The sequence below is a fragment of the Thunnus maccoyii genome, chromosome 10 (genome assembly GCF_910596095.1).
Source record: "Thunnus maccoyii chromosome 10, fThuMac1.1, whole genome shotgun sequence".
Classification (NCBI taxonomy): Eukaryota; Metazoa; Chordata; class Actinopteri; order Scombriformes; family Scombridae; genus Thunnus; species Thunnus maccoyii.
The window spans coordinates 1,220,924-1,232,043 of NC_056542.1; the positions used below are offsets into that span (position 1 = coordinate 1,220,924).

The 11,120-nt window shown below is 41.3% G+C and overlaps 1 protein-coding gene across 1 annotated transcript in view; it reads left to right on the plus strand.

Annotated features, from left to right (window-relative positions):
* The window catches only part of nek11 (NIMA-related kinase 11), a 92,167-nt gene extending 88,487 nt beyond the window's left edge, over positions 1 to 3,680 (plus strand). The window contains exon 19 of the mRNA XM_042423580.1: positions 3,335 to 3,680. Coding sequence (XP_042279514.1) covers positions 3,335 to 3,680 — 346 coding nt within the window. The remainder of the gene's footprint in view (positions 1 to 3,334) is intronic.
* Positions 3,681 to 11,120: the final 7,440 nt, after the last annotated feature.

Here is an 11,120-nt window from a genome sequence, read left to right on the forward strand (position 1 = left end):
CTCCAGACTGCTTTAATGTTTCTCAGAGACAGAGAGGAGATGAGTGCTGACTTTCAACCCTTTGTCTTTTTTTTTTCACAAAAGACAATTAAAGTTTTTTTTTTTTTCTGTTTAGCTGAAAGTTCAAACACATTCAGTCATTGATTCGTTCAGTCCCTCAGCAGCGTTCACACCACAGAGTCACATTTGCTCGTCTACGTGAAGCCGACGTGTCCGGCGGTCTGGTGACGTAGCAACTGATCTCAGGAGATGATTGGTGAGCTGACCGCTAACTTCACCACTGCACATCGTTTCATTCAATAAAAAGTTACTGAAAAGTTATTGAAGTCACCATTTTCTGTCAGAGTCTGCTCTCCCCCCTCACCTGTTGCTGTGGGAATCATCCAATCATTCAGTCTCACTCTCTGCTCTGCCACACCCCTCATTAGTTCAACCACCTTCACCTGGCGCTCCCACCTGCTCATCATCTGCAATCAAGCCTGTATATAAGCTGCCTCGGCCCACTCCCTCCTTGTCAGATTGTCTATGCTACTATGCTAAGTCATCTTGCTTTCTTCACTGGACTGCCTTCCTGGTTCCTGATCAGCTTGTCTTCGACCATCGCTCCTCGTCTCTGCCCCGGTAAACCCACCAGCCTTCTGTCCCTGACTCTGAGTTCTGCCTGCCTGTTCCCTGGTCTTTGTCCGTTGTAGGAGTGGAAGATCGGGGTTCAATTTCCGGTGGAGTCATACTCATCAGAACTGTGTTTCTCCGACCGTGCTAATATTGCCTTGACATCGTGTGAAATAAAGACTGCAAAGTTTATACCAGTGTCATTTGTGCTGCTATTGGGTCCATCCTATACCCGTTACAATTTTCACTGAAGACATTTTGACTTGCCAGATGCAGCTCACACTCGACACTTTTGGTACTTTCATCCGGCCCACATGCCGCGTGGAATGACCGTATTTGGGCGGTTTGCTCCTGTTTCCTGCAAGCTGCATGTCAACCAGGAACAAACCAGATAAACCAGAACTGGCCCACATCCAGAATACACAGACCTGAGAGCTCCACATTCGATTTGGGATATTTGGGCCGTGTTTGCTATTTTACATGTGGACCATTTCGGACCAGAAGAAGACAAGTGGTGCTGCATCACTGCCTGAAGTGGTCCACTTCCATATGCTATCTGCTAACGATGGCTTCATTTCATTAAGTGTCCCAGTAAGCAGCGTGTCAACTCCAGAGCCTCTAACTGGCTTGTCTGAATCATTAATGTTATTAATTCCACCTGGTTGCTTTTGTCAAAATGTCTGCTGTGAAAATGATAAATATAAATAAATAAATATAAATCTCTTCAAGCTAACAAACGTAGCCGTGGTCGGTTAGCAGACTTAGCTTAGCTCGGTCGCTAACAGGACAATAACGTCACACAGTTTATTCATCAGATGTATTTGTACCATCGACCATCGATCAGCAAGGTAAATCTGGGTGTCGTCTGCATAATTTCAACAGTTAATTTGATTATTTTTACATAATCTGCTTTAATTGAAGCATGTAAATGTTAATTAAAAGACGCCCGAGGTTTGAGCCTTGAGGAACTCCACGCGTCACGTACGGTGACGGCGGGACGTTCGTAAACTTAAAAAGCAAAAGCTCATCTTCATACAAACATATCAATCTAACTCTTTATGGTTATTTTATTCACTTTTTCCATTCAGCTCTTCTGATTTTACTATAATCAACCTACTGCTCTCCTCTGATTGGCAGATGGTAAAAAAAATGGAGTTATCTGATTGGTCAGATGGCATGGGTTAATAAAAAGGAGAAAACCCGGTGCTCTCCACTTCAAGTAGGGTGAGCTCGTCACCATGGCAACAGCATCCGACACACACACACACACACACACACACACACAGCTGCTCTCTGTGGGAATTAAAGGCTGTCAGCTCGCACTGAGCTGCTCATAAAACACAGAGGAGGAAACCATAAAAACCAGCTCAGTGTTTGTGAGTCTCTGGTTTTTCTCTGGATGTGATTCTTTGTTCTCAGGTGTCCTGTTCAAACGTAGCAGTAGTTTCACTGCGGTGTGGGAGTCGCACCATACAAGTTATTAACAACATGTGCACCTTCACTGAGCAGGTTCATTCATTATCAAAGTGGAAGTTTGACTCTAGTTAGATGTTCAGATTGATTCCTCTGCTGTAAATATGAAGATTAGTTTAGCATAAAGACAGCTAAGCTAACTGTTTCCCCCGTTACCTCTAAAGCTCACTGATCAACACGTTATATCTGGTTTGTTTCATCCGTACAAACACTGAAGTGTAACAACGAGGGTTTATGTGCCGGACTAATGCTTGTGTGACAGACAGGAAACCAGCAGAGACTTCAGGAAGTTATCGGAGAGAAACCGTCTGAGAAATACTCCAGAAATAATGTTGATGCAGAAACATTTGAGACGCTGAAATGTTGATGTGTCCAAACATCATTTTTTCTCTCTTTGTGTGAAAGTTTGGTGGCAGTTTGTTCACTGAAGCTGCAGCTCAGACATTAATCCTCCTGATGTTGCTCACGGTTTGTTCTGCAGAGAGAGTTTGTGAGAAGAAAATGAGGAATTCTGAAAAAAAAAAATCAATAAATCATCAGCTTTTGTTCTGATGGTGTGAATAGAGAAGGTTTGATTTATGATCCCACAGACTCATTTTCTCTTCTTGGAAGTTTAATTTGTTCAGAGCTTTTAATGCAACAGTCTCAGTAAACTTCAGATGAGAATATTAGTCTTGGAACAGAGACAACAGTTGAAAGCATTTACAACAACAACAAATAAAAGATGATCACAGTGATGTTAGCCGAGCAGAGAGCTGCTGTCTGTCACACTGAGAGAGAAGAAGAAAAAAAGCACCTGGATCACCTGCTGACAGGAGCTGAAACACAGAGTCAAACACCTGTGACGGACGAAGATAAACAGGAAGGAAGTCAACCGTCCTGAACTCCGCGCTGTCAGTCAGAGGAGGAAGAAGAAGAACAGGAGGAGGAAGAGATAGAGGACGATATTCAGCAGGTTAAAGGTCAAAGCTGCTGAATATTTGAAACAGTCGTGTTTACCACAGAGACAAAACACACAAACCTGCTCTTCTATCTACGTGATCACCATGTTTATGATATTCATAGTCAGGAAATTATTTGGAAACATTTTCAGAGAATCGAAGCATTTTTGAGTAATTGATGTCCGTCTCTGATCGACAGTCAGTGTTGCTTCCTGTAAACAGTTTTTTCAGCTGGTAGTTTAACTACAGTGAAGGCAGATCAGTGTTTGAATGATGACGATGTTTAAATCTGTGTTTGTCCTCTGCAGGTCTGTCGGTCGTCGGCTGGGTTCAGACGTCTTCCAAAAGCTTTATGAGAACCTGAAGGAAGCCAGGAGGCTGCAGCAGGACAGGGGGGACAGGGAGGACAGGGAGGACGGGGAGGACAGGGAGGACTGGGAGGACAGGAAGGACTGGGAGGACGGGGAGGACAGGGAGGACTGGGAGGACGGGGAGAGCAGGGAGGACGGGGAGGACAGGGAGGACGACGTCACAGAGGCTGCGAGCCGTCTGGTGGACGAACCTGAAGACGGTTTCCAGGTGGACCAGCTGCTGTTCTATGAAGAAGAGCTGCAGAGAGTGAGACAGCTGCAGGACGACAGACCACCTGTCTGACTGACTGTATGTTTGAATATTTATGTCTGTGTCTCTCCACCAGACTCTATGTTCTGTCTTTTTCTCCTCCTTTTATCGTAAATGTGCTTATTGTAATAAAACAGAATGTGACAAAGTCTTAAGAGTGAACTGCGAGACTCTGAGTGTCTGAACAGAATCATAAAACATGTTCATCAAGCTTTAGTTGCTACGAATCGATGCTGTAAGAAAACAAATGAAATCAATTGTCAGTGAACATTTTGCCTCAGTTAAAAGTCTTTGCTGCTGTAAATGACTGAGATATAAACATTATGATCATGTACTGAAGAACAATATTATATATATATATATATTATTATTACTTTACAGGTAAACTGTAATCTGTAATATCAGCTAAAACTATAATAAATGGTAATAATTATTGTTTTTGTGTGTATTTGAATTATTACGTACATGTACTTCAATAGATAGACGCCGTGCTAGCCGTGCTAGCATCTCCGTGAGGCTGTTTAGACACAGCTGTGTATTGAGCTAAAGGCTAACAGCATGCTAACATGTTCACAGTGATAATGCTAGCATACTGATGTTTAGCAGGTATAATGTTTACCCTGCTCCCTGTGTTGGTTTAACATGTTAGCATGCTAACATGTTCACAGTGATAATGCTAGCATACTGATGTTTAGCAGGTATAATGTTTACCTTGCTCCCTGTGTTGGTTTAACATGTTAGCATGCTAACATGTTCACAGTGATAATGCTAGCATACTGATGTTTAGCAGGTATAATGTTTACCTTGCTCCCTGTGTTGGTTTAACATGTTAGCATGCTAACATTTACTAATTGGCACTAAACACTAGTGATGTGCAGAGAGCCCAGTATCTGTGACGTTAGCAGGATTCATCCTCTGGGAGCCAAGAACGTCTGCACCAAACATTTGATCTATTAGATGTTGAGATATTTTAGTCTGATCCACAGAGCTGCTGTGTTCTTAAGAGAGTTTTTCATTTCATTTGTTTTAACCACTGAATTCACTGAAGGCTGAAATAAAAAGTGAAGCTCTGAAGTTACTATTTTTACTCTTGATGTTATTCAGCTTCTTCTGCCACAGTTCCAGTTTTTAGATATGAAGTCATGAAGCAGAACGTCTCAGCTTTGGTTCCCGACAGCGTGATGAAGCTTCCTGCTGAGTTCACTTTAGTGACAGGTGACACACACACACACACACACACACACACACACACACTCACACACACGTTTGTGTCACAATCAGCTTTTATGGCATCAGGATGATCTGACGTTCCAGACGAATCTTGTTGTTTGCTGTGAAACCTTCAGTCAGTTTGTGTAATAATCTGATCAGCTGACAGAAAACATCTTCTGTTGTTTTTGTCTCTCAGTTGGATTTAAAGTCTGTCGGCTGTTTCATCCTGATTAAAGTCTTTAACGATCTCAAACTATTTGTGTGTAATTTGAATTCCTCCTGATCGACATCAGCTGTGTTTACAGTTGATTGAACTTTATGAGATTTTAATAATCACACATTAACTTGTCAGTTTTGTTTCTCGACCTCATCAGATAAAGTCAGACGCTGCTTTACAAAACTATTTGTCTCTTTGTTTTTTCATCATAAAAACTTATTTTTCCCGTTTTGATGTTTGGAGATGGATGGATTTCCATCAACTAGTGACATCTAGTCAGTCGTATGAAGGTTTTAAATACATTCAAATGAAGCACAACAATAAATACAAATAACACACACAGACTCAGACGACAAACCAGTAAACACAAAATCCAGTTAATATCATAAACAGGTATGATTTTACAAACCTAAAACATATAAATACAGTAAGAACGATACATTTAAAAGCACACAAAGTGATGACGGAATAATAATTTCAATTGTAAAGAAGTTTAAACTTTGTTATTTAACCTGATGACTCATTTTGTTCTTTATTTTTTGTGTTTCTGTCGGACTGAAAGTCTTTAAGAGGAAGCAGCTACTGGAAGTCATTGGTTCATTTCTTTAATAAAAACCTTTTAACTTCAGTCATGCATAAAAACCTTTTTGCCGTATTTCACTTTCTGTTTTTCCTTCAGTGTTTTCATCCACAAACTGAAATTATACCTAAAATCACTGTGAAGTCTTTACATGACCTTCCTGCGCTGGTTTGTTTCTCTATGATGTGAATATTTAGCCGCCTGTCAGACAAACTACACCGTGATTAACGTGTAATTAGATGTAAGTCAGTAGATGTTAATGAGACCTCTGAGCTCTGATGAGGACAAAAAAAACAAAGAAGAACAAGAAAAATGAAAGTAGAGAACGCAGATGATCAGTCGGAGACGTTAACTTTGACTCTGAAACCATCTGGTGTGATATTACAGTGAGAAAATAAGAAGAAGAAGAAGAAAATCCTTTATTAATCCCACAGCGGAGATCTGCAGTGTTACAGCAGCAAAGGTGGATAACATCAGTAAAAAAGCAAGATATGAATAAATAAACAGACTGAACGGCTGAAGTCACATTATTGCACATAGTAAACACTGATACTGCACTTGAGTGAACTGTCAGTTTGACTGTGTTTGGTCTACTGGGAGCAGTGTTGACTGGAAAGTCTCCTCCAAACACTGCAGGTGAAGGAGCTGCATCATCCTCCCATCACCTCCAGGGCAGAGTTTGCCTTCTGAACCAGTCTGTTAAGTCTCTTCCTGTCAGCAGACCTTCACAGAAGATGGCTGATGTCACTGCTAATGATGTGCAGAGATCCCAGTATCTGTATTTGTATCTGTATTTGTTGAGGCAGCAAAATTATTTGTATTTGTAATCAAATAAAAGTGGAAACTTTACTCATCACCTCATTGCAGACAGACCTCTACCTATTTATACACCCATAACACACAGACAGCACAGCAGGTAACATGTAGAAGAACTTCAAAGGTGATTCTTGCTTTGCACTTTTCATTTATTACCTATTTTTTTACAACCTAACTTTGTGGAAAGGAGAAGAGGAACAACAGGTTATGGAGAGTCTCTTGAGAGCACTTCACTTTGTGTCGGTAGTTCAGCTTTATCTCTGGGGAACACCCCCAACTCCAGGACTGATGTCCAAATTAGGAAATGTGCGTCATGTAGCAGGTGGATGTGACTCCCCTCGTTGAGACCTGCTGATAGACGTCACAGCGGAGCAGAGGAGAGACACTGAGATAGTGATGTAACCGACCTGCTCGCTGGTAACAAAGAAAACAAACAATTTTAAAATATTTGTATGAAACAAATAGTCGTATAAAACCCACAATTTGTGCTTTGCTGAATAATGTATTTGTATTCGGGCACACCCCTCCCACCCCAGGAGTGCCCCCCCCCCCAGCAGATACAGTCTCCTCTGTCCTCTCTGATACTCTGCATGTGTATTGTCCGTCTCAGTGTCCGTTCCCTGGACGTTCACTGGTTTGGGAGGAGAGTGTTTCTGGTTTTCGCTGCATCGATCTGGGAAAATGAAAGGACGAGAAAGCTGCGAGAGGATTTATTTTAATCAAACTGACGAAGAACAAGGAGGATTATTCGGGGGAAGGAGGGAGGGACGTCTTCAGGATGTGAGGCTTAGGTGAAAGAAATGATTTTTTTTCCCTCCCTACATTTTCTCTCTACAGGCTGTAATTAGCTGCCAGCTGGAGGTTCCCTCTGAGGACGAGCTTCAGTCCTGAACCTAAAACCTCCAGATCCTCCGGATCCTCCCAGTCTGCAGCTGCACAGTCACAAAACTTTTAATAAATAAGTTATGAAGAAAGAAGACGTTATTATCCAGGTGTGTCATATAGGAGCTTACCATGAGGACATCCAGACATTTATTGAATCGGTACATCAAAGTAACGTTCGGTCCCTGCAGACTTCCTTCACGGCTCCTTCCTGTGAGCGAGATGGAGCTCGAGGGTAATAATGAGATAGATTGTTGGTGTTGGGAGCCTGAAGGCAACCTGTTCAATTTATATGATGTCATGTCAATATTTTCTGGGGGAGTTATTGGAAGAATGAGATTGCAGATACAGACGGGTGAAATGAGTTTCCGTCACAGACAGCGAGAGGAGCTCAGACATCCAGCTGAGGTGGATGTCAAACAGCATACAGTGTGTTCACACTAAAGTGACAGCACCTTCTGTCACCATTTCAACCATAGTTTTAGACCATGTTTGTTTACATTTTGGCAAACTGTCTCCATTAAAAGTGTGTAAAACCTTTAAAATTTAATAAAATATGGGATCCTTTTTTGAGCTCTCTTAGACCAAAGAGCCATGAAGGGTTACATCAACATATAAACATGAATTTAAAAGAATTTTAATGAATTTAAAGTCCAGTTGCATAAAGATAGATGAACTGTATCACCGGGGCTCAATCAGCACAACTGTAACTGGACTTTTTAACTGGCCACACCCAGATGGTCAGACTGGGTAAGTTCACCTCAAGGTCGTGTTTGGAGCCCACTGCTCTTCACCCTCCCTGCTTACCAACCAACTCCACTGGATCAACCCAGTCGCCAGAACAAAACGTTGTTATTGAACGTTTCTGCAAACCACAGAAATGTTGAATATATTCGTTTCAACACGTGTGAAACAGATCATATCAACATTTCTAGCTGTTGAATAATGATGTTTTCTGGTGTGACAACGCTGTGGTTCAGGTCTGGTTAGATTTAGGCACAAAGACCACTCGGTTAGGGTTAGAGAAAGATCATGGTTTGGGTTTAAATAAAATAAAAACAGCTGCAAATGTCCTGACGTCTCACTAAAAACACCCGCTTTTGTCAGTTGAAACAGGAAGCAGACATCGGTTTTGGTTTCGAGGTGGTCTGGAACCGTCTTCTCTGCTGATTTCCAACTTACTAACCATCCACCCACCTGCTCCTCCTCCTCCTAATAGGAAAGATCAGCTCATATAGATCACATGTGAACTACGTCACTTTACAAATGTTAATGTGCTTAGAGTGCCAACGTTTTATTCTGGCGAGCAGGCTGTCTGGGTTGATAACAAAGAACGATGAAACACTGCAGAGACGAGGTGATCACTGACAACAGGAAAGACTGAACACACTCCTCATAAATGGAGACACACGGCAGAAGTTTTTGTGGGTGCACGTTACAGAGGAGCTCAGCTGACAGGAGAGACATCCTCTTACCTGAGGATATTAAAGACAACTAGTCCACCCCAAAAACTTTCTCCGCAGCGCTACTGAGAGCATCCTGACGTTCCTGCACGACAGTAGTGTGGTTTGACAACCGCAATCAGGCCGACAGAAAATCTCTCCAGCGGGGAAGTGAAGACAGAACAGGATATCATCAGGACCCATCTACTGAAACCTGGACTCAATCTATACCTCACGATGCCTGCAGCGGACTGACGGTATCAGCAAAGATCTCTGACTGTCTGGAAGGAGAAACAGAAACATTTCAGCTCAGACTTCTTTCCAATAATCCAACAATGCTGCTTCTATTACCAGTGTGCAATAACTGACCTGTAACTTTAATATATATATTTTTTTAGTTTATTTGTCAGGGACGATGCAAAAAAAAACATTGTAACAGGTTAAAATAACATGAAACAGATGTATTACATATAGGACTTACAGCCGAGGCACATCACTACCAGAAATACATAAATTAAATAAAGCTCATAATAAATAGTGACATTCTCAATAACAACAGTATTAACATCACATAACAATCAATTCACATGTGTTTGTTCCCTAATTCATGGCAATGATGCATTTATGTGCATAATATTGATTTATGATCACAGGTTTGGTTTGTTTTTCATTAAATGTTTTCAGATCAGTATTTTTATTTCTGTTGGTAGATGACTGACTGAAAGTAGTTTACACTTTAACAGTCTAATGTTTTTAATCAATGTTTGTCCTTTTATTACCTTATTTTATTTTGTTACATGTGCTGTGGGGTTAAAAAGTTCTGCAATTCTGTTAATACAATAAAGTTCTATCTATCAAATACTTGTTATATGTCATTTGGCTGAATGTTGATTCATGTTATTATATACTGGAGCACGTCTGGCTGCTGCTGTGGGTTCCCTCGGCATCTAACACCAATACAACAGGTGGGTCACAGAGAACTCCTTTTATTTTCAGCTGCTTGCACACGTTTCCACATCAACAATAAACATAAAGCCTACAGTCGCCTACGGTCACCTACAGTCACCTACAGTCACCTACAGTCACCCGGCTTCTTCTGCCGCATGTGGTTCGGTCCCAAATAATAGTTCCAGCCTTCGTCAACCAAACCCTGACGGATGGCCGGCTGTCTGTCTGTGTGTGTGTGTGTGTGTGTGTGTGTGCATTTGAAAGGAAGAGTATAATTAGTTAACCAGCATCAGCTGTGCTAATCAACTCACCTGAGGCATCTTCACACCTCTCTCTCCTGCAGCTAAACGCCTCCACAGATGTATGTAGTCGTGTTTACTTTTTTAAAAACTCTTTGTTTATTGTATTATTTTTAGTGTAAGTGTGATTTGTTTCTTGTGTTTGATGCTGGATTGACGTCCTCTGTGGGTTTTATGGACTGTATTTGCTGTGAATCAGCTGTTTAACATGATAACAGACGACCATCACTGATCACTGCTGAAGGAAACTTCAACATGTGATGATTCTGCAGCTTCTTGTTTCTCTGGTTTCTCAGAGGATTTCTGGAGGTTTACTGGTGATGAACATCAGAGATCAGAGTGATAATCTGCTGTATTTCTATCTGTGTTTGTATATTTAAAGCTGTATTGAGGTAACTCCTGCTCTGTTTATCTGCTTTAACATGAAGCTTCTGTTTAACATTTGACTTTTTTTTCTCTGAGAAACAATTAAACTTTCTAACTTCCTCTCTCTCCGTCTGCCGGAGCTCTGCAGGGAATTCAAGTGATGACATTTCATGTGAACTTCCTCCGCCGCTCACACTAGAAACTTTTAGTTGTTGTGAGTCTTTGGGGAGGTTAGGGTCTCTGTCATGCTTCTGTGGAGCTCAGTGGGCACAGAGAAGCCTTCACCCTGCCAGAGGTTGGGGGTTTAATTCCCAGCTGAACTCCGGGAGCCGCTTCGGATCAAAGGTTTCCACTGAACAACCGATGATTCCGGTTTTTACACCAGAAAATCCTTCCAGGAGTTAAACAACAGCCTGAATTATTATCAGTAGCTCACATGAATCACAAGCTGAGAACAACACAAAATGATTTATAGACTGAAACTATCTTTATTTCTTTACAAACAACATGAAATATGCTGCAGTGTTTCCACTGTAGAAAAGAAAGTACATTTACATACAATGTGTGGTGAATTTTTACATCATTTTACATGCATGTCACATATTTTAAGGATACTGTTGAATGTCTATAAATGAACAGTTAATGGCTTCTAGTTGAAGGAGAGTAATTATACTACACCTGCACACTTCCTTCCATCAGTTAGGACGTTTC